The following is a 25,423-nucleotide window of genomic DNA, read 5'->3' on the forward strand; positions in this document are numbered from 1 at the left end:
TTATGTATGAATTACATAAGGTGCATGCAACAAGATCACAAGATCACTTGTGGCTGAATTGAAGAAGGAGGCCTCTCCAGCGTTCTGGAAAGCAACAAAACTAGACTTCCTGCTCGTATCTTCAGCCAACGAGGATGCAATGTGATTACAATACAAATGAGTTAAGCAATGTTTTCATTTTGAGACGACTGAATAAACTACTGCAGAAGGATATAAAATTATAGGTGCGTATACATTTTAAAAATGGATGCCTGTCATTTTCAGTAGACAACATATTAATGTAATAGAAATCCTACAGAATGAAGAGATACAGCTATCTTGTCTGTGAATTCCTACCTGTTGGTGGGATGATTCCAGGAGACATGAGACCAGGGACAGAATGCGGCATGATGTGAGAATTCTCTGGAGAGGTGACACTTTGAGTCCGCTTAGGAGGCCGTCCAGGTCTGGAACTAAAAGGAAAAAAAAGAAAAGAAAACAACTTTACAATTAAGCTGTTGTCTTACACATCATTTCAAAGTTGTTTCAATTGGTAACATGGACTGTAAATAAATTTGTTTCAAGGACGGTTGCTTTTGCAGTTAGATGTAATAGACTTCCATCACTAATTAGATTACATGCTGAATTCATTTTCCTCATTGAAGATCAGCCGCGCTTGATGCATAATTCATAGCCTGCACCTCGTTACCTGCTTCTTCATATTAATATCTATACACAGTTTGAATTGCCTCGTTTGCATATGCTAAAGTTCTGCATGCAGCCTTCAGCACGAAAATTATGCACTAACTTGTAATAATTATTACAGTCAGCCTGCTATTGATTTATGAGACTTTTAAAAACCAAATATGTGTAGTACTTGTAATGAATGATATTTTAAGGTTCTTCAGGAAATTAAAAGGCAATGGCTGCCTAAGGAAATGTTCTGCTTGTTTGATTTAATACTACAGTTAGCTGGGAGGTGGAATGAAAGAGTGATTCAGACCTATAGCACATTTTTCGATGATATGTTTTATTACTTCGCACTACTACCCTGATATCTAGATGATAAATGACAATACATATCTAATATGTGAAAAGGTCTTGCAATTTCTTTATTTTTTGTCATGCAAAAGATAAGTCAAGCTATCATTTAACCCTTATTCTATTTAAAACGAAAAATCTTGCTTTAAATATGGTACATTAGTCAGAAAAACCGTTGAATTGTTTGTAAGGCATCCTTGAAAAACTGTGGTCCTAGCTCCTGTTCTATATGTATATGTAAAAGGGCTTGCACACATTGTGGAGCTCATTTAGAAGTGTTTATCACACAAAAATCAGAGAGAAAAAATAAGTGAGTTCATAATTCTACTACAGCTCCCTTCGTATGTTAACTGCAAGAAGGATGCCCTGATTGCATGGAAGCCTACATGAAAGCAGTTGCGCAAGAGGCCTCCGGGGCAGACAGCCACACAAACACATGGGGCAGTAGTCTGCCCGATGCTGGAGATGGGGCCACCAGTGACTGAGGCCCTGCTCATCATTTGGAACCCCCTTCATGCAGTTAACATGTGAAGAGCTCCAACATCAAAAATGAAAGTGAGAATCACACCTTAGAGTTCAAGTTTAATGGGGCTGATATGGATATTTGCAACTAAGAATCAAGTGCATGAATTTGCTTCTTTTTTCCCCTCCTACCTCCTAATCCCCTTTCCTTTGGTGTCATTTTTTTAGATTGTAAGCCTGTGGGCAGAAACTGTCTTAAGAAATATTTCTGTAAGCCACCTTGAGAGCCTTTTTGGCTAAAGGGCAGGATAATAAATAAATAAATAAGTAAATAATAATAGGGCTGGATCCGCATGTTAAGAGGGTTTCTAAACTGCATTTCCTGAGCAAAAGCCCAAGCATGTTCAAAACAACTCTTTTGGAACAATCTTGGGACAGCACAGAAAGCTGTTTGGGGAAGTGAGCAAAACGGTCTGATGTAGTTGCACTTATATGCACTTCAATGGGAGTTCTTAAAGCCCCTGTAGGTTTAAGCAGGGCCAGATGGACAGCAAGATTATTTATTTATTAACAATACTTATACACTCATTTGAAACAATTCCCAAAACAGTTTAAGATGTTTTCTTGCTGCCTGCAAACTCTGAGAAGTCAGAGAAACTTTTTTAAAAATCAAGGTACAGTCTAACCCCACTGAAATCAAAGCTCTACTATTTATTTCAATACGACCTATTCCTTAAGTTTCTATCCCTTATATATGCTGGCTTGTTGAAGCTGCTCCAAAAGCCAATGACGTATACATAGTGGCCATTCGACTTCACTTCCTTAGGGCTCATCTACATCAAACAGATATTCCACTATGAAAGCGGTATATAAAAAGCAGGAGCCACATTACTGCTTTATAGTGGTATTGAAGCGCACTGACAACTGTTGGGGCCCAATAACACATACCATATACTACTTTCATACTGCTTTCATAGTGCAATATCCTGCTTGTTGTAGATGTGTCCTGGGCCCCAACAGTTGTCAGTGCACTTCATTACCACTATAAAGCAGTAGTGTAGACCCTGCAGTGCATTTCAATACTGCTATAAAGCAGTAGTGTGGCTCCTGCCTTTTATATACCGCTTTCATGCTGCTTTCATAGTGGAATATCCTGCTTGGTGTAGATGAGCCCTTAGTCTTGTAATACATAGATAGCAAATAATAGCAAAGAAGCAAACAGTTGCAAAGAAGCTGGGATGGGGGGGGGGATCCCAGTCTTAAAACCCCACTCAGCTGTCTGAGTGGCCTTGCACTAGTCACTAGTCTTAATGTAATCTATCTCACAAGTAAAACAGAAATAATCTACTTTCCTCCATCTTATGCTTCTTGAATGAATGAGAGAAAATACTGGCACACATAAATATATCATTTGCTGCTTTGGGGTGAAATGTTATCCCAACCTTCTGTTCCGACTTTTAAGGGAGAATTTCAAAAAGCCTAGAAGTGAATGCCAGAAGATGATAATATTTTGAATATCTTACGGTGCATCCTATGCATGTTTAAACAAACAAACAAACAAATGGAAAAGGCCTACAACTCCCAGCATGTCCCAGCCGGTCACGCTGTCTGGGGAATGCTGGGAGTTATAGGACCTTTTTCTGTCTAAACATGCATAGAATTGCACCCTTCGTTATTTTACTTAGCAATTCATTCCTAGATGCAAGACATATGTAGCACAATGCTTGCTTTCACTGTGGGCATTAGATCATCTTTGTGTTTTGAGACACCCACATTTTTTTAAACTACAATCCATCCCTAATAAACGAATAACGATCAAAGTACAGGGCATTTCCTTGGAGTTTAATGACTCAAGACCTTGGGCCATTAACCTTAACTGGTCATTAATTCCCAAGTTAATGACCTGAATTGAGGTCATTATTAATATAAAGCCAGAAGATTTTTGTTTAGTTGGATGTAGATTTTTTTCTTCTTCTCACAAAGAAACCTTATCTTCTAAACGTTTGTGGAGATAGCACATCAGAATGAATTTGGTTTCCTATACTTTTAACTTTGTAGTAAATACAACATGGTTCTTGGAAGTGTCCTGCATCACTCACAATGTAAATAAACATACTGGGTTAGATCCGCATAGAGAATGTGCTCTCCTCTTCCAGAAGGGTTGTTACACACCTTGTGCTAGTGCATGAGAAAAGTGAAACTAAATACAAAGATGGCTGATAAAAACCAATCACACAGCACAACTAATCTAAACCGGCTATTTTTCATAGCCTCAAAAACTATAGAGAAAAATAATTTTAATTTAAATACCTATGCTTAGATAGATTTTTAAAAGTGGGTTGGAGGACCCTCCAGGGAAGATTTGGGAGTTGTGTGGGAGGTTGCAAGTGGAAGGAGAGCAAAGGTAAGTCAGTTTGCGCAATGTTGGATTTAAGCCAATATACAATCACATTGTAAAATTAGATTCAATCTAAGCCAATACAAGGGCCACCCCAATATTGACTGCTTGTGGTCCATAATATTTTACCAAGTAAAAAGCAGTGTGACAGTGGATGAGCTTAGGCAATCACACCACAAAAGTCCAATGGATTGACTGTTCGCATAATCAACATCATAGCCTATATCTTTATACTTTACATAGTGCAAAGTTAGGCATCCCAGTTAGGCATGCAGAGTTTGTGAATCACCAGACAGAACACAGTCCACTCTCTCTTCTTTTCACAGACCTAAACATGCAGCAAAACATGATTGTAAATTAACTTATTTCAAAAATAGTTTTTTGCAGTTAGATGTAATCATATCCTATCACTGTTGTGCTACATTCACTTTTGTTACGTGAGGTGTTCTGTATATCTGGTCTACAGGGTGATTCTGATTATCCCAAGTTAGCTACTCCCTTGTTTAAAGGTAGAGACATGTCTCTTGTCTGTTTGCACACTATTTTGCTTTCTTACACAAAAAATACAGGTGCATGCATATACATACAAACTTCACACATTCTTCCAGAAAGAACAATGATTCTTCCATTCAGTTTCTTATATCAAAGGATTTCACTGTAGAATCACATTAATACTCCTACGCTTTCCCGCTACATATACCAGGTTGAATCCAGTGGGGCCCCTCCTCAAATGGAAGGGCTCCTTCCAATGATGAACCAGGATTCAGCAGAGGCTCCCTGTTGTAGGAAAGGGGCAGGGTAGCAATTTTTGCCAATTCTTCCTTTCCAAGGTGGGTTCCAACTCTGGATTGTCTCTCCCCCACAAACCAGAGTTGGGAAACACGTTTTCTTCTTCTTTTTAAACCACTTTCATGATGACTATGGCCACAGCTAGACCTAAGGTTTATCCTGGGCTCATCCAGGGTTCGCCCCTGCCTGAGCACTGGATCCCCTGTGTGTCACCTAGATGAACAGGTTTGACCCCTGGATGATCCAGGGATAAACCTTAGGTCTAGCCATGGCCCAAATGTTTTTTATTTCAATGTGTTTTTACCTCATTGGCAGATTTATTGATTGTTTATTGCTTGGTTTTGTTTTGCATTTTTAATCTTTTTATATTTACTTATTTTTTACATTTATATCCCGTCTTTTTTCCTCCAAGGAATCCAAGGTGGCATACATAATCCTCCTCCTCTTTGTTTTATCCTCACAACAACAAACCTATGAGGTAGGCTGGACTGAGAGTCTGTGACTGGCCCAAAGTCACCCAGTGAACTTCCATGGGCAATTGGGGACTAGAACCCAGATCCCCCGACTCTGACTCTCTAGCCACTACAATTCACGGTCATCATTAACATCTCTCCTGATATAAGAAAAGGGGGGGGGGAGATTTAACACTTTCATTTCAAATATATGCATTAATATTTGCAGTTCATAAGCACCTCTATGAGTTTGATGCTTGTAAGAGATACACCCAAATGTAGCAAGATCAGTTAGATCTTCAGTTTGTTGAGTAAGACATGGTGGGTGCTTTTCCTTCCAAGCTTGAAGTATAAGACTCTTTGCAACTGTAAGGGCTCTCAGTATCCACTTCTGCTGTTAATGTGTTAATGCCTATATCACAGGGCTGTAATTTAAAAGTATAAATACATCACTATTATCACTTATTTTTCTAGAACAAAATCTATATCAGCAGTTACTTCCAGCCAAAAAGAAGCCACTACAGGATATGCCCACATTAGATATCTCAGTGAGGCATTGTACTTTTTATATTGACAGTATCTAGCTGATTTAGCCAGCTTCTTCTTAACAAGTCTCTATGGTGTCCAAAATACTTGAAACGTCATTTTTTGTTGAATCAGTCTTAGTTTTAAATCTACAGAAAGAGTACATATGGATGCTAAGGCAACTTTCCATTGATTAGACTGTATAGAGAATTCCAATTACTCATTCCATTCATCTCTAATCTTCTGAACATTTACTACATTTCAAAAGACTTTTGTAACTAGTTATTGTAGGCTTAGCTTTCTGTAAGGAACCAATTAATTCCTCCACAACAGTGCAGGAAGTGCTGAACCACTCATCGCTGATGGTCTGTATATAAATTCGAACAAATACTGAAGCTGAATGTACTGCCAACTAGCACTAGACTGTAAATTATATATAATCTGCAATACTGGAAATGGTAAAACATAAACAAATCTTCATCTAAACCTATTAACTGATCTAAAGTATAAATTCTATTATCACTCCAATTGTTCCACATAAAAGGTTGCCTACTTTCAAAACTGGATTATCCCATAAAGCTAATTTAGCATTAAATATGGATCAATATGAATTCCAAATCTCTCTCCCTGCTAGAAGCCATTCATTTATTTTTAATATACCTATATTTTAAGGCCATCCAACCAGAAAGGGGTACCACATAGTTTGACTCCAAATCAAACCATGTAGTAAAAGAAAAAGTTTTTTCCAATTGTTAGTGCTGGCTAACAAATAAACTTTATGATATAAACTAAGATCTGGAAAATTAAATCTGCCTTCTTTAATTGACAACTTCTTCTTCAATGAAAAATGTCAAGTAATAATCAACAAATAAACTTCCATAATGCTGCATAAAGTTTTTGAAAATATGTTTGGGGAATATATAATAATACATAAAGTAAATACTAAATAATACATAAAGTACCAATGGCAAGATATTAATCTTAAGTAAGCCTTACCCCAAGTAAATTAAGTGATTCCTATCTTTCAAGTCAATGGATGTTTCCACCATTAATGCATTTATATTCAGTTTAACCATTTGTGAAGTATCTCTGGGCACCAATATACCAAGATACTTTATCACATCTGGACACCACTGAAATTGCCAATTAGTAATTACTTTGGGTAACCTGATACTACCTATAGGCATTAATTCAGATTTTTATCAATTAATAGTATAACCCCAGAAGTGTACCAAAGTTATAACTTAAATCTTATTAATTTAAGTATAGAAAACTCTATTGTTGTATATTTGGGTGTGTGTTTTAAGCAATCCACTTTGACTGCAATGCAAATGTGATCCAGAAATATTTCGAATTTACATGAATAAAACACAATAATTGTATACACAATAAACTATTTCATATTGTGATTATGCTGTTGTGGAACATATTCGTTAGTTTACTTCTACCCCACCTTCAGCCCCTCCAAGTCTTCAGAGTGGTTACTCAGGCTCTCTATCCAGCCTTGGGGGCATCAAAGTTTTAACAGTTAATATTCAGAAGTAATGCATGTGAAGCAGAAATTCTCTTATTTATTAAACAATACAACTGTTTTAACATTTGCTTTGATCATAGTCACATTTGAAAGCATTTCATACTAATTGGTAGGTTTCCCCCCTTAAATTCAATTATTACTGTGGTCATTTGATTCTCAATCACATCTTCAAAATTTAAGACTTTTAACAACCCAAGTTTCCCCTTTAAAACCTAAGCGCTGATGACACCACTTGCTATGATTATTCCCTTATTTCTGTTTTGTGTAACCCCTTCCCCCCTTCATATGTTTTAATGTGATTTTAGACCGTAAGCCTCTAGGAAGGGTATTGCTGTTTTATTTGTATATTCTGTACAGCACCAAGTACATTGTTGGTGCTATATATTGAAATGGCAAAACGTTAACATTGCAATACTGTCTTTATGTCCCTTGCCAAAATGGAAGTATGTGTCAGTAGGTCACACCTGTTGTAAAATAAATTGTAACTGAAGAGCACAAGTGAATGGACATCAGAATGACCTGATATTGCCATTTAAACATAAACAACTGCCTTCTATCCCGTCATTCTATTCATATAAAAACGCAAATAGTTTGGGTACTAATCTTAAAAGCAGGTTTTAAGCACTTCTTCAACACAAGCTCTTAATCATGAACATTTCCCTCTTATAATCTAAGGAGGGGGAAATTGCTGAAGTGTTTTATTTTTCACTGACCAAGCCCAAACATATGATGAACTTGTATTTAATTTTGTGCTTGATCTCTCAAATCTTATCTTTGTACATCTTATCCTTGACCACTGCTCTTGACCTAAATGATCTCAAGATGAGCTTAACAAAGGAGACAAGCAAAGTCCAGACCTAATTGGGTAGGCCAAGCAGCCAATGATGGCTAGTTTGAAAGGGCCAGAACTTCTGATCACTCTGAAAAGGAGATAATTGTTTCTGTCCTTCTTAGAGGCTAAGTCAGCATAGATTTCCTATGGCAATGGCTCTTGGTATCACATAGGGTGCTATAAGTGTACAATGCTCTCCAATTAACCATAAGGTGTTTTTTCTTTAATGAATTCATTGACTAATCACACCAATTAACTGATTAAAACTTTCAGCCCTACATTTAAGATATATAGTTTTATCAAAATTCTGCTATAAGTAAAACTACCATGAATTTGTATCCCCTAATGAAGAGGTTACACTGAAAAAAATGAGTTGTATTTATTTTAACAGATTTCTATGCCTTCAGTAAACATAATACATTGTAAACATAAAGTCTCCGTTATTGTAGTTCCTATGAAAGTTTAATTCTTTTCTATTGACCTAGTAATAGTTTAAATATTAACAGTTTAGGAGATCAAATTAAACGAATATAAACATTTTGCTTAATGACATCAGCAGTCAACACAGAACATCTGTGTTTTACTTTAACAGTGATCAGAGAATATTCTTTTGTTTACACTAAAGATAATCACAAGGTTTATATTTCTGTATTCAATTTAAGAGTGGGAGAAGGGGGGGAACCAGATTACCTCTAGGGTCCAAAAAAGCAATATGTTACAAATATAGGCTTTTTTTCTGTTTTGTAACCATGGTTAAACAATAGAAATGAACTTTCCCTGAACTTTTCTCCTTTAATAGCCTCGGTCCATGTTGACCCTCTAGTGCAAGCTGGAACCTGATATTATCAAAGTTACTGCTGCTAAAGCAATCAGATTCAATACAAATTATACACACCCCATTGTAACACTAATTTCAGGATCTCATAAAACCTGTCCAAAGGGAAACTATTATAGCCATTTACCTTCTATTGTTAAAAGGGGGCACAAATGTAGTCAAATCACTAAGGAAAATATATGGCTATGCTGATGTGTTTTAGTAATTATAAAACTGTAACAACATATAGTTGCAAGTAAGGTTTCCGCCCCACCCCTAAATCCAAAAGGCTATTGGATGAATCATTAGTAACCAGATGGCTCCAGCTAGTCTAGGATCACATAAACTTGCATGTGAATGGGGCATGTAATTAAATTATCAAGCCTTTCCTCTGAACATTTGAAAAAGGCAGGTTATAGTAGCCATGTTAAAAAAAAAAAAAGTTAATGTTAGCCCCAAATTAATCTACCTATACAGCAGTGGTCACTCTGTTCACAGTGCATTTAGTGTTCTGAATGGCCATCTTAAGGGCAAATAAAACATAACAGCCATTATTTTTTTCTAGATTCCCTCCTTAAGATGGTGGTGAAGACCTGAGTGTTAAGATAACTGGCTATTCTGCTTTAAACACGTTCTGCTTTAAACACTTTTGCAACTTGTCTTTAAGAATTCGTATTGGGTGTAATAATTTATATGTGTAGGAGTGTATACAAACATCTCATAGAATCATAGAATCATAGAATAGCAGAGTTGGAAGGGGCCTACAAGGCCATCGAGTCCAACCCCCTGCTCAATGCAGGAATCCACCCTAAAGCATCCCTGACAGATGCTTGTCCAGCTGCCTCTTGAAGGCCTCTAATCTCATGGTCTTTTGTTAAGTGTTTAACTATACTCAGTGTATGTAGTTGGGTGCTCTTTGGGCTCTGTTCATTTTCGAGGCTCTGACATTAATGTACCACCAACCAATGTAAGTGCGCAAACAGGAATTATGTTCTGCCTACTGTTGAAGATGCACCACATGGATGCCTGGGCTTCATAGGCCTGTAGAGCAGTGGTGAGTGGAAGAGGCTGACTCATCAGTGGCGTGAGTGAGTGACCGGCTGCTGATTGGCCAAATGCCCTTTGGTCTCGCTAAGCACAGTACTTTTGTTTTCCTACCTCTTTAATCTGGAGGCAGTGAGCCACAAGGACAACTGCAAAATTACTGGAGGATAGGGCTGTGTAAGAGACTAGAGGGGAGACAGGGATGGGTTGCTACATGGGAAAAATGAGAAGCAGAAAGAAACAGGGCATGAGTACAACATTATTCATCTCTCATGAATCTCAAGCATCCAGTATTCTGAGGACCCTGAACATGGATCATGGCTGATAGGTGCGTATATGGAAGTATCAGGTAGGAAAAGCTTTTGATTAATGGAACCAAGAAGGAATTCATTGTTGAAAAAACAGGACAAAAAAGGACAGCAATTTGCGTAACATTTTCATATGCAAATATATGTGCATAGGTGGAAATTTATGATTTAAATAAAAATACAAGACCCCTCACCATAATGGAGAAGACTGACTACATAACCCTTATGCCTGCTCAGTCTACTCTGCAGGTGCTGTTAGTGGACAATTTCAAGGCCACTACAGAAATTTAATAGCTGTGTTCTGTGTCTACAGTAACGCAACAACAATAACCTAAACATGTTAACTGGATGATTTTTGAATACCCCAAAGAAAAATTGCTACCCTGCAAAATATAGTTCCGCAAGATGTTAAAGAATGGCCAAATTATGTATTTTCATAAGACTGTTCTCTTATGGGCAAAACTAAACATAATTGCTAGAGTCCCCTAATTAAAAACAAACAAACATGCATGATATTTCTTTTCATTACAAAACACTACAGCCCCTATCTAACTCTAGTTGCATGCACGCACACAGTCAAGGAAAGCAATTGGTGGCCTCAGGAGGGAGTATATATGAAATGATGACTGCAACCATTCAATAGGTGTAGATTAACACTGCAATAGTAATGCAGATGCAAATCCAGATGTACATCAATATCATTTATGTAAGAAGAAGACTGCTGGACCATACTGCTGGACCATACTTTTTCCCAGCATGGTTGGTTGTAGAATGCTGGGAGTTGTAGGAGCTTTTTCTGGCTATACATGTATAGGACTGTGCCCTTAGTTGATGTTTTCATTGAGCTTATAACGGCAAGAACTCTTTCCTGATTAGTCACAGCTAAGATCTTCGCAGGGCATGACTCCTTTTGCATGATCACTTGTTTGAGCCACAGTGAACTGCAGGACATGCCAGGTGGCTTTTGAATATCCAAGTCCAGCCTCGGTTTGTTGTGTTATCCAAAGCCAGGGACTGTGGGTTATGTAATGGTTAAACAACACTCGCATAACCCATGGTCTGTTGTTGGGTTGTTTAACCCACACATAATCTGTAGTCCCTGAGTTTGAATGACACAACAAGCAGCAGCTGGAATATCAAAAAATGCTTAAATAAGCCACAGGGGGCTGTTCGATCTTGTGAACCACCCCTGTAGGATTTTGTTTTTTGCCCCAACCTGCATCAATTTACACTGAATTGTGTTGATTCTCATTTGGCGTTTTGTTGTCCATTTACCCAGTGGAAATATCCTTTTGGGGCTCTTCTCAGACTGGACGGATCTTCAACTGTGAAAAATCTGGTGTGTCTATTACAAACTTGGCCATCACTCTGCTAATCCCTGACTCCTATCATTTTTAAACATATTAAATAGCACTTTCCTCAAAACTGATACTTTCTTTCATTGTGAAAACTATCCAATATATTCCCACTCACTGATTCAATAACAGGAATCATCCTTTTAAGTAACTTTGCTGAGAGACACTGTCAAAAGCTTTTTGCAAGCCTTAAAGCTAAGTATCTAAGTGCCCATCATATGTCAACATGTTTGTTGACACGCAGAAGATATGTTTGTTGACAATTTGAAATGCAGGTGAGGCAAGACTGCAGGTGAGGTATGACTGCAGAGGAGCCATGCTGATTCTCGGCAAAGCTTGGTTTCCTATATGCTTGATTATTCTGTTTTCTCTTTCTTGTTGCCAATTGTATTTGCATAATACCAGGGCAGAGAAAGGGAAGTCTACAAGCATGTTTCAAAAGAGGGTCTCTTGTTGAGAGCGGCCTCTGCCTTTATTCATTGCTGCCCTTCTTATCCTAGTGAAAGATAAAATACCGACAGAAGTGTGTGGTTGAATCCAGCTACCATTTTGCCAGTAGTGCATTGGGTGAAGTGCAGGGAGGGTCATGGAGTAAACCTTTCTACGGATGCCTCTCACGACCACCTCAGCGTGAAGGAAAACAATAATGAGGAACTGATGGTTGCTACTTCTTGCCAAAGGGCTTAATTACTTGTTAAACTTCAACATATAAAGCTGCCTTAAATTGACTAAAGTCATCTAACTCCAACAGGTAGCAGCCCTCTAAAGTCTGAGAGCCATCTCAGTTCTGTGATCAGAGATCCATTCAACAAGATAGGCCAAAGATATGCTCTACAGTTGAGCAATCCCCATTATCTTTTATAAAAGGAAAGCAAATACCTGTTTAAAAACCACAAAACGACAGCATTTTATTAAAAATAGAATAACTTTGTGGGGAGGAGATTATCCAGAGCAAAAAAAGTGGCAGGGAAGGAGTGGGGAAGAGGGTGCTTAACTTCCCAACCCCAACTGCTTTCATGCATGGGGTTCAAATATGTGTACAACATAGCATGGAGCTAGCTTCCTAAAACTTTACTATTTGTTGCCTATGCTTCATCATCTCATGAAAACATGCATCCTATATTAAATACGTTGCCATATTAATGCAAAGCTACATTAATGGAGACATTCAAAAAAGTATAGTGAGGAAGTTACTGCATGGCCACACAATGCAAGGAGGATCAGCTATAGTTTTTAAGGGACTAGTGGATAACTTGGTTCCATAACTGTTCAGAGCAGGGAATGTCCAAGAATCATAAGAACATAAGAAGTGCCCTGATGCTGGATCAGACCAAGGGTCCATCTAGTCCAGCACTCTGTTCACACAGTGGCCAACCAGCTGTTGACCAGGGTCCAACAAACCAGGACATGGTGTAACAGCACCCTCCCACCCATGTTCCCCAGCACACAGGCTTACTGCCTCGAATACTGGAGATAGCACACAACCATCAGGACCTGTAGCCATTGATAGCCTTCGCCTCCAGGAATTTATCCAACACCCTTTTGAAGCCTTCCAAATTGGTGGCCATCACTACATCCTGTGGTAGTGAATTCCATCAGCTATGTTGTCAATAAGCACATTCTTACAGAATGGGCACCAAGTTTGAAGAAACCCTGGGCAAGGTGTCTGCAGCATCCTCAAGCCAGCAACACCCCCATGGACCTCCTAAAAGTAAGCCTATCAGGCAGAAGAGGAATGAGCAGCAGACATGGCCAGCTCCAGCCACCCAGTCTTCCATCAGTCCAGTGCTGAGAAAAGAACCAGCAGATGAGGCAGCTTCAGCAGCCACCACCATCTCCACCATTTCCCCAGAATACCTATGAACCCCAATAGACTGTCTGTTGGGGGAGGGGCCCAGAGACCTGTGGGTAGCTAGTATCTGCAGCCACTTCATCAGACACATGTTTTCTCAGGACTGGGCCTTAAAAAAATTAATTTTAAAAAATTTAAAGAATGCTGGTATCAACCATGGTGGACCCTGCAGGCCTTGGCATTTGCCTGACCATGCCATGTGCTGACACTGGGCATGCTTGCTTTAAGCGGAGCTCTACAAGTATGGAGACCGTGGCGTGTTCTTGTGAGCTGTACCTCAGCGTTCTTTGCAAACCAGTTAGAATCCTGGTTTTTGGAGAATGAGCCCTCCCCACACCCAATGCAGATAAGTACTGGTGCCAATCATGAATGAAAGCCATGAAACAATAATAAACTCTGTTTTAAGGCCTATAGGACACCTCTGACAGTCAGCCCAGCTGTAGGTGGCAGTAGCTGAAGAAAAGAGGAGGGAAAGCATGAAAAGCAAATATTGAAAGAGCCCGAGTGCTATAAAAATAGACAGAAAGTAAAGAAACAGTTACAGAAAGAGTAAGCAGATTCTGAACAATTTCACCATTGTTGCCTCTTGTTTGGAGTGGAAGATTAACCAATTAAGAGATTTTTCTGTGTCACTAAGCTCCTTTTATTTGTGAGCTCGGAGATTTATCTTACTTTGCAGTTAAAGCGGAAATTGCTGTTCTTCTCAACGGCACTTAAATGAACCACACTATGAAACGGATGATGTTTCTGGGTAACCACCAATTCCTCAGCACCACACACAAAAACGTATTCTTCCATTTTAAAACAACACAATCTGACTAGCTTTTGATTATGTTCTTTCTTTCAGGAATAATAGCCTTAACGAATATTGGAGAAAATTTCAGACATTACGCGGAAGCATGTGGAAACTAAGCACTAGAGTGGTTTGAGACAGAAGCAGGAGGAGGAGAAACACAGCTTCATGTCCAAAGGGGGAACTTGTTCATCACTCCACACTGAGATGTACGCACTCCAGATGTGGGTATGCCTCAGGCATCTCACTACAAGGTAGATGCAAAAGTTATTGCTTTGAATGTTACCCAGAAGCACAAAACACAGAAGAGACGTGTCTCTTCACAATATATGAAGATGTAAGAGAATAGTTAATCTGGATAAAGAAAGCACTATCAAAGGGGAAATAATATCTTTCTAATCAGTGATGGGCAGAGGGGCATAATACTTCACATACTTCTCATTCTTTACAAAAGAAAGGAAGATATAATATGCTTGCTTCAACTTACTATATTTCTAACAAAATATGAAACAAGCACTGGGCCTGTTCAGACAGCATGCTAAGCCATGGTTAGGCCACTAACCCTTTTGCAGCAAATGGTGAGTGAATATGTGAAAACCGTAGTTATGTAGCCACAATGGTTAGGAATGGTTCACACGACATGCTAAGCTATCATGTTTAGCTCAAAATGCTTAACCACCATGGTTTAGGGTGTTGTCAGAACAGGGTCATTGTATATCTGGATTAAACTTGGCATGTGATTTGAAAATTTATCCAACTTTACTTTTTTAAAAAACAAAAATGCAGAAATCCAAATAAGGATTTACCAATACATATTACCAATACTCTTCCAGGACATCTCTTTGCTTCCAAACCATTAGAAGTTCTAAAATTGAACCTCATGAAGGGTATTTATATCTTTAATAGTAAAAACTGCAGTATGTAGCAGGTCTTCATAGCAGAACGGGTTTTGATACCTTAATTGAAAGAGCAAAAACATACTACAAAACCAAAGGCAAATTTGATCCACAGTTATTCAGAAGAAATGTGTTTGCTAAGATGAAAGGACAAAGATTTATACTTGGGGAAAGAGAAAAATTAACTAAAACCCAATGCCAACCCCATTGTAGATATTTTTAGTTTTGTGCAGATATTTCTGGATGATGTAAAACAACCTAAAATATTAAGTTGTCATTGCCCTTTTAAATCCTTTCAACTCGAATTCCCTAATTGTTCCCTCACTTTATCTCACTGTACCAGTAAGTAAATAAATTAACAAAATAGCTTTTATCGCACAGAATAACCTTTTAACTGAAGGATTATCTCTGGTTTATTTTTCATTTCTTTCACTGCAGATAGCAGTTCATGCCTCATTGATTAGTTTGCTGAGGTGGTGACCAGAAATGAAAACAAGGTCTCTGAGATATTGCCAGGGCCTGAAAATATCTATTTTAAAAAAAGCACCAAAGCTAATATATGCTATGCTTTTCAAAGTTAATTGTTTAAGATAAACAATAGTGAAAAATTTATTTATTTGATGCTTTTCTTCACTGCCTTTGAGAACAATATTTATTTGTTTAGACTGTGCCAGGATGCAGATCCCATGGCCTATTCCAAATCATACATTATTTGATCCGTTTCATAAGAATTTTCTTAGCATCAAAGCATCCAGTTACAGCTCTTCTTTTCTTTTAATCAAAATGAACCGGTTTGGTACCCTAGAATAGGGGGATGGGGGACTTTAACTCTTTGCCTCCTGCTGTGATCCCAACCGTGATCAGGGTCTTGTGCCTGCAATTTTAAAAAAGGGAAAGAAAGCCTGTATTGTAGCAAATTGAGGCTTTTTCCTATGCTAATTGCAGGCCCAGGAACCACAGCAGAGGGCTAAGGATTAAATCCTCCCTACCCCACCATACTAGAGTCCTGATCCAGATCAGGTTCCTCTTGCTCACTTTGAGTAAAAAAAAAAAAAAAAGGATCAGATATATCTGCATGCTACATATTAAAAGTAATATGTGACTTTGTTGTTAAAGAGGAAAACTGCCAACATATGTAAAACAGACTTTGGATTTATCTGCACTACATATGGCTTTATGACACAAAACCACAACAAACTTAGCTTTCCATATCTTAGTTTTGTAGTGTGGGCGTATCAATGAAGGGACGGTGGACTAGTTGAAACGGTTCATAGTTGAGTATTTTAAAAAAGAAAGAAGGGCAGTGAATTTTGCATATTGTAATCCTTTTAGCCTTTGGCACAGGCCAGGGGGATGGGAAATCTATTAAGGTAGACAGAGGAAAAAGCCCTCTATTGTACTCTGTTTGACCCATGGAGAACTTCCACTTATATATGAAGCACAAGTTGATCTCTCTAGATTAACAATCTAATTTGGTTGAATGCTAAACACAGAGTACAGGAATATGTCTATACTATAACTAACTCCAACACCCATGCATGGCAACTTTTTTTTCTAAAGACAGCAAGGAAGGTTTCATTGAAAATGTCTCTGTTCAAGTAGTGAGTCAGGCCTCTAGCATTTGCATTGCTTTATTATTAATTTTGTTAAATCTGATAATTTGCTACAATACCATGAAACGTCTGCAGCACTTAACTTGCAAATTACCTATGTACAACATTGAAGGGCCAAGATCAAGAAAGCACTTCAGCATATACTTAACTTTAACATATGAATATGGCAGTACATACTTATTCAGATTTAAGTCCTCATTGGGGGAATACAGATGTACAGCCCAATACAAAACATTAAATAAAACCTATCATATGCATATTTTGGTTAAATAAAAAGGAACTAAGAAAAAGGAGCAGTGATTGCAAAGTAATGCAACACTTTACATACCCTTAAATGCTCATCTGTCCCCAGTATTAATCATCTGTATGTTCACCCTCATGCATTACAATCTTCAGGGGAGGCTCTGCTTAATAAAAATCTGTCTGTACATAAGTATATCTGTAGAATATGGATGGGGTTGTTTAAACCTCTGGCCTTCTCTGTGGTGGTATCCTCTGTTTGGAACTCCCTAAGTTAGAGACCCACTGATTGAATAGAGACATTTTCAATGAAACCTTCCTTGCTGTCTTGAAAAAAAGGCTCACAAGTTGGTGAGGCCAATATATTCTGATTCTTTGTATTGTTTTTTGTACTGGATGTAGTATATGACAACTCATGTGATTGGTTACCAATGTTGAGAGAGATATTTTTGTATCGTGTACAGCGTCCAACTGACGAAGATACTTCGAAACAGGATGTGTACCGGACAACTGTTTTATTAGACGCCTTAGTATGAATGTTTAATAGACGCCTTATGAATGTCATTTACATGCCTGACATTGTGAATGTGTGGAGTGATATACTTCTGAACTATTATTATTTAAAAGTTTTGCTCTTAGGCAGTTTTGTAAAAACATAAAATGCTACTGTGAACTTCAGTGCTGGGACATTGGACATTATTTCTGTTTCTGTTTTCCTTTATTAATTTTTATTGTGGAGGTTTTGCACTGTTGGATTTGTTTAAAGGGGTTTAAGAACATGTACCAGCTAGGAGAAATTGTTCTGTGGATTGATTACAAACTGTATGTATATGTTGTATATATCACCTATATCTCTAATATATTGCATCTATTTAATGAATCTTTGTGGTTGAGTGTTATCACCTTTATTGTGCTTTGAAAAAAAGGTTGCCATCCATGGGTGTTGGAGTTAGTTGGGGGATGGACAGGCCACAGGATAACGCACAACCAGACCTCTCCACTCCCCACCCACCAGCACACCCCATTTTCTCACTCTCTGACATCTCTTATCAGGTCTCAACAGGGTCAGCACTACCATTAGGCCACCAAGGCAGCTGCCTAGGGTGCAGACCTCAGAGGGGGACAGTACTGACCTTTAAGGGTCACAGTTTTATACAAATTACCTGATTTAAGAAAAAACATAATATAATAAAAGGAAAATACAATAGTTCAGAAACTCTTGAACAGCTGAATCGTAGTTGGGAATTTTTCGGGGAGGGTGCAAGTTGTAACCTCATAAAAGAAGCTTTCCGCAGTGGCTGGGAGGGCGAGAGGGAAGATCTGATCTGATCATCCCTAGTCGTAACTCTGTCTTCAGGCATGGAGAGGGAGATCCTCAGCCCCCTATTGTGCCCCAGATGCTTTCTAAGGGTCACAGGACTGCTCTCTTAATTATTTTAACTATTTTAAATACTTTTAATTTTTATATTGTGTAAGCTTCTCTCAGAGGATTTAGTTTAGGCCAAGTGTGCACTACATACATTTAATTTCCCTCTATCCATACTGCAGCTGGGTGCAATTTACATTCTGTCTGTACAGTGAGAATAGCACACCGAATTTGGGGAGCAATGTTGGCACATGCTCCATTGAGAAAAACATGGCTTGTGATTGAAGAGGGATGAATTGCTGTGCTCCTATTTTGCCTGAATTTTTAAAAGTGAAGTGTGCCAAACTTTAGTTTTACTTAAGGACACACACGCTATCATCAAGAGGTAAAACTGTATTCACTTCACTGCTTAGGAATCCAATTTAAGTAGTTTGTATGTTGTCCTTTATCTTTTAACCTCATCTTGTGAAATAAATTTGCTCGGTACTAAGATTGTGCATATATACAGATAGAAATCCTTATTTATTTAATGTTGCCAGGAAGGTTCCCAGATAATAAAGGTTTAACATTATTTCAAAATAAGGCAATAAAACAATAAGCAATCTTGTACTTAGCCTGGGAGTAAGTGCCATTGAATGGGGCATGCTTCAGGGTAGACATATATAGGATTACACTTTTAAGACAGGGGTGCATAACTTGTTGTCCTACAGATGTTTTGGCCTACAAATCCCATTATCCATCACCATTACTATGCTAGCTAGGGCTGACGGGAGTTATAGGCCAAAACATCTGGAAGCCCAAAAGTTGCCCACCTATTCTTTTAAGACAAATTCAGAACAACAATAAAAAGACATACTTTCAGTTAATTCCGTATTTTCTAAAGGAGACAAATGAGGAACAAAAGCCTCTTGAGAGAGACATTTCACAGCGCCGAACAGACCTTTCCCAGCTGAGCTTAATTATTTTACGTATTTCAAATATTTAGATACCAGCCTTCACTGAAGCTTCCAGGGAAGTTTACAAAAACAAGACAAAATACATTAAAAAAAAAGTAAAAATAAAAATAAAATAAAAATACATTTAAAAGCTTGCAAGTACAAAAATGTCTCTGCCTGGCACTGAAAGGAAAATGTTGGCACCAGGTGAGCTCCCCAGAGCGGTAATTCCACAAATGGGGCAGCACCACTGAGAAGGGACCCACACTGATCCCCAGCTGCCTTATCTGAGGATAGTAGGCACCGAGAAAAGAGCCTCGGAACAGGTACCCGGGTCCTAAGCTATGTAGGGCTTTAAAAGGAAGCAGCAGCACTCTGAATTGTACTCTGAATCAAACTACCGTATTTCTTCGATTGTAAGACGCCATCAATTGTAAGACACACACTAATTTCAGTACCACCAAAAGAAGAAAAAAAACCTTAAGACACACCCGCAATTCTAAGATGCACCCCATTTTTAGAGATGTTTATATGGGGGGAAAAGTGTGTCTTAGAATCGAAGAAATAGGGTAGAAGTTCTTTCAATACTAGTGAGATACGCTCCTACTGACTATCCCAGTCAACAGCCTGGCGGCTGTATTTTGAACGAACTGAAGTTTCTGAACAGTCTTCAGAGGTAGCTCCACTAACAATAAGAACATAAAAAGAGCCACCCTGGATCAGACCAGAAGCCTACCTAGGCCAGTATTCTGATCCAATAGTGGCTAAACAGAAGACAAAAGCAGGACATGAGTGCAACAGCACTCTCCCACTCATGCTCCCAAGTAACTGGTATTGAGAGCCATACTGCCTCTGATATGGGAGGTAATATATAGCCATCATGTCTAGTAGCCATTGATATACCTATCTTCCTTTCATTTGTCTAATCTCCTTTTAAAGCTGTCAAGTTGGCAGCCAATAGTAAATCAGCACTGCATCTTATGGTAGCAAAATCCACAGCTATGCACTGTGTGGAGTAGTATTTCATTTTGTATGCCTTGAATCTCCCACCATTCAGTTCCATGGATTACCCCGGGTTCTATATTATGAGAGGGAGAGGGGGAAACAATGCCTTAATGTAGTTAATCCCAAAAATTCTGCAGTCATACAGAATGACTGGAAGCAGGAGAAGATGCTTCCAGTCAGGACCCACGCCATGAACTCACTGGAAGTTCCATACATCTCAGTGGTCCTCTGCCATAACAGATCTTCTCATTAAGGAATCCCTGACAAGCTTCTCAGAAACTCTAGGGCTCCATGAAACACAGTGTGAAGCTAGTGATATACCTGATATATAATCTTCTTTTGGCTAGGAAAGTATTAGCAATAAATGAGCTTCTGTAGAATCCCTTGTCTTGTTTGATGCAGCAGACTAACTTGACTAAGTCCAAGGCAAGAAAATAGATTCCTGCTGTTGATTCACACTAGTCATTGCAATAGTCTTTTAAGACAAGGGTTCCCAATGCAGTGCCCGATGCGACTTCCCAACACCATCCATGTAGCCGTCCACTCCCTCGCCCGTTCAAAAATATGTTTGTGAATTAAAACCTTGGGAAATATTAGGGTAGTCTTTTTTCTCTGCCTTTCTAGTCCCTAGCTTTGCTATTTCTCTCCCTCAACCTTTTGCCTTGCTATTTCCCCCTCTCTCCCAGCTTCTATCCTCAAAATTCCCCCCACTTCTTCACCTTGCTATTTCTACCCCCTCCCAGCCTCTAGTCTTGCTCTTTCTCTCCTGTCTACCCCCTTTCCTTGCTGTTTTCCCCTCCATCCCAGCCTCTAGCCTATTTCTCTCTCTACACACACACACACACACCCCTCTTTAGCTCACTTTTTACTAGCAAGGCCTCCAAAGCAGCCATTATGTGACTCGGCACTCTTCCATGACAGCCATTTTTGTGGTGGTGGCCACAGCAGTTTCTCAAATTCCCCAATGTGTCCACAGGTCTAAAAAGTCTGTGTATGCCTGCTTTAAGAAATAATAATTTTACATATCAACGTCCACAACTTGGCTAAATCCTATATTTTATCAACTGAATAGTGTCCCTAGTTTAATGAAATGTGAGCCCTTTTCTCTGCTAAATTGTCCTTGATATAAAGATTATGCTCTGTTAACAGTGCATTATACAAATGCCTACTTTCACTCATCTTTTGTCAATGCTTTACTATCCACTTAAAAGATCAAGATCAACATAAAGGCAATAAAATGATACATAATAGCAGACACTTATGTTCTCTGTACTTTACTTATCAGTTTAACTAAGATGACTTTATCAAAAGGTTCATTTTCATACTGAGTTTATATCAATCAGTTATCCTTTACACCTGTCAGAATGTTCCTACACCCAGATAAATGTGACTTATCATATACTGGAGCGAGATAATGAAAAACTCTTATGAAAACTATTCTTTATTACCCTTCCACAGCTGTTTCCTGTTATAAATACCCTACCATTGTAACAAGCACTGCTAATATATTCTGGGGTGGGTGGGAAATGAAACTTGGGAGAAGAGGGAGATGGGTTTAGAGCAAAGAACATGGGCCAAGAATTCCATCTTCAAGCATCATACATACCATTTCTAGGTTCTCAATTGTTATGAAAGATCAGTTTCTCAAACTTTTTCGCACTAAAATGAAATCCAGGGGGAAAAAAGCCCAAATTATGTTTCATTTTCAATTACCATAGTCTTATTATAACTTATAGTGATCATGTCCCATGATCATGCTTTTTGCGTTTTTAAGACCACATTTCTAGCGTTTATGGTTACAAAAATAAGATTGGAAGTTGTATGGGCTGTGCCTGATGAAATCTCCATGGCCCAATTGAACTCAATAGGATTTCCAGAGGTCAGGCTTCAGTGACTTGCATAGAATGTTGCCCCAAGCCATAACTAGCCAAAGCAGACTAAATTGCACTATAAGGTGAAAATACACATTGTATCCAACTGGTTAATCTGTATTATTTATGCAGATAATATGAATTACATTTTCTTGATGCAGAATTTCAGTTAACTTGCCACATATTTTGTCATTGTTGTTTTTAAATTAGTGTAGAGTATGCACAGTCCTGACTACATGCCAATTTTCCGAAGCATAACATTTGCACTATATGAGGATTGGCATGAATTATGAAATAGGCCTCCGAGCAGGAGCCAAAAAGAAAACGTATCATATCAGTGACTGTGAGTGGTGCCTGTGCATTATGATGCAGACAATACTAAAAGTTAAGCCAATTATGAGATCAAATTTAAGTGTATTTATTTTTACCAAAAATTATCATTTTTTTCTTCTAAGTTAGGTCACTGAACATCAGTACACCACAGGGTATTTTAAAAATTATTAGTTATCTGACGTTGCTACAGGAAAACAAAATGAATTTGTAAACAAAATGGGATTATTTCACAGTATGTTGGGTATAACTGAATTCTCTGGAACATGCTACCATATTCCATCTAACAAATTTGTATCATTGTATCCCTCCCTAGTTGGCACGAACTAGCTTCTGTATACTGTAGGCGTGGTAAGGGTTGTTTAAGTGCCAAATTACATGTATAATTACTACATGGTGATTGCACCCATGACTCAACTAATGCTTGAAACCTTTCCTCCTAACACTTATGTTTATGATCCCTTTACCCTAATATACAATAATATATAGTATAAACACTAATTTAAGTCCTCCATCTTGGGCTTGTTCCCATGTAATAACATTTTAAAATGGACTAATAAACAGGATAATAGATCGCTGCTACAGACCTGCTTAAAAAAATGTATCTTTGCAACTGATCGATTCTGATGCAGTTTTCTATGGCAAATGTTATTCCAGAAGAAATCCTTGGTGTCTTCCTCCATGTAAGTTTGACAGTCACAAAACCCGAACAAGCAAATCTAAATAGATTTTGGACTGCTTAGATTGAAGGTGCCTCTAGTGAACTTTGTATATATCTATCTTCAATCTTCTGCCAGAAGTAGAAACTGCTGAGATGTCTACCCTAAATTGGGCAGACTAACAGGAAGCTTTCTGCACAAGTGTCATCAAAACATACAGAATCAGCACATGGGTGAGAGCAGGTTTCACCACAGGCACATTTAACCTGACCTAATTGACAAATGTACACATACACACACACACACACACATACACAAATAGTTGTGTAAATTTTCCCTCAGCATGTGCAAATTCAAAATATTTATATTATACTTAATTTAAGAGATATTCTGATCACATCACTGCCATAAATTCATTAAAACCAATGGGTACACCCACCATTACAAGTTGCCTCTGTTTTATAACTTTAAATGTTCACGTAAATTTCAATCAAACCTTTAATCCAATAGAGTGAAATGTCACAAACTTATGCAAAAGCCCAGATTCAGTGAGGTGTTTAGACAAAACTATGACCAATCAGGAAAGAAGTGTGAATGGAATTAGCATCTTACACTTTCTGCAATACCTTACCTAGAGTGCTTGGGCAATACTGGCTGTAACTGTCTGAGCAATTATGTACAAATCTAGAACATATCATTCAGACTTCCTAGCCTTGTGGACTAGAGTCCTAAAGCTCCAACGGCAGAAATCTCCTGCTTTTCCTCTAATTCTCTCTCACACTCTTCTACTAATATACTAGAACTGCTGCTGCTACCTCCCATCATTGCTGCCTCATCAAATTCTTGATTTCTTCCATAGTTTATTCTCTCTCTCTCTCTCTCACACACACACACACACCCTTCCTGAGCCTTCTTCCCAGACTCCTTTGCTGCTATTTCTTCCTTCTTCCACTCACTCCTGTGAAGACATGATGTGTTTGTAATTTCAGAGTAATTTAGTCAAAGTACATTATTCTAACTCATAACATGTTTGCAAATATTGGCCGTGTTCAGACACCACAATAGACAATGATGGGTTAATAAGCAATTCATAAGTTCGTTATTTTGCAGTTACTCCCCACACGATCACTTAAATAACCAACTGTGAGTAGATTATAGACAACTGTGAGCGGGTTATCAAACGAACTGTGCATTCGTTACCTCGTCCCCTGTCCTCCCACCCACTCCCAGTCCTCCCGCTTGTATCCCGTCATCCCTTGCTTGTATCCCATGAGGATTTGTGGGACCAGGCCCAAACTTCATGAATACATAGTAACCCAGGTCAGGAGTCACCCATCCCACCTTGGAAAGCCAACAAAGGTTAACAGAAACGGAAAGAAGGAAGGGGGCATCTGCAGCAAATAAACCCTTGGAGGTTTGCAATACCGCAACAGAACTATATATCAAACACCCCCTAATGTGATGCACCACAATTCCAAGGGAAAAACCCGCATAGCCCCAGCCTCAAAATGGTGACGGTGTTTGACACTTGGGGCAAGAGCCTGCCGTTGGATTGGTTAGGGCGGGATCTGGCTATGCACGCAACCAGTGTTGCTAGGCAGAACTTGGAAGTGTTTTGCCGGTTTGAGTAGAGTGGCAGCCACAACTATGACCATTCTTGCCTAGCGACTCTGTAGGGCACCAAAATAACCCACAGTGCCTGCCACACTACACAATAACCAATGGTGGTTTAAATAACCCAGTCTGCACATCGTTGGTTATTTGAGTGGGTTATTTCAGCAAAATAATCCATTGTGGGTTAAATAAATCCCACCACCAACATGATAAGCCATGATGAGTTAAATACCCACTGTGGGTTATTTAAACCATTGTGAGTTATTGTGTTATCCGAACCCAGTAATTGGGTAAATCCAGCTGGTGCCTCCCACTGATGGAATGGCTTCCATCAGCAAAACAGGAGAGATTCCCTTTCCCACCCTGCAGACCTTCCCCCCACATCCAATCTCTGGAGGGGACTCTCCAGAGCAGATATTGGTGGCACTGGGGCTTCAGGAGGAAAAAGAACAAGGAAAGCTTCATTGTGCAAGCACATGTTGTTGTTGTTGTTTACAATATTTATATACCGTTCCCCATTCAAAAATTCAGAGCAGTATACAAGATAAAAAAATAAAAACAGAATAAAAACACAGGGAATTCCATAGGAGGGGGGCTACCACACTGAAGGCTCTTCCCTTGGTGGACTCTAATCGGAGGATGGGTCTATCTGGAACCTCCGAGAGCATGCCCTCGGATTACCTCAGTGACCGGGCAGGTTGATAGGGTCATTATTA

At 38.8% G+C, this 25,423-nt stretch overlaps 1 protein-coding gene across 2 annotated transcripts in view; it reads right to left on the reverse strand.

Annotated features, from left to right (window-relative positions):
- The window catches only part of DACH1 (dachshund family transcription factor 1), a 408,166-nt gene that overhangs the window by 245,942 nt on the left and 136,801 nt on the right, over positions 1-25,423 (reverse strand). For both annotated transcript variants that reach the window (XM_063125997.1, XM_063125996.1), the window contains exon 2: positions 337-452. In XM_063125997.1, the coding sequence (XP_062982067.1) occupies positions 337-452 (116 nt within the window). The remainder of the gene's footprint in view (positions 1-336; positions 453-25,423) is intronic.

The sequence above is a fragment of the Elgaria multicarinata genome, chromosome 5 (assembly GCF_023053635.1).
Source record: "Elgaria multicarinata webbii isolate HBS135686 ecotype San Diego chromosome 5, rElgMul1.1.pri, whole genome shotgun sequence".
Taxonomy (NCBI): Eukaryota; Metazoa; Chordata; class Lepidosauria; order Squamata; family Anguidae; genus Elgaria; species Elgaria multicarinata.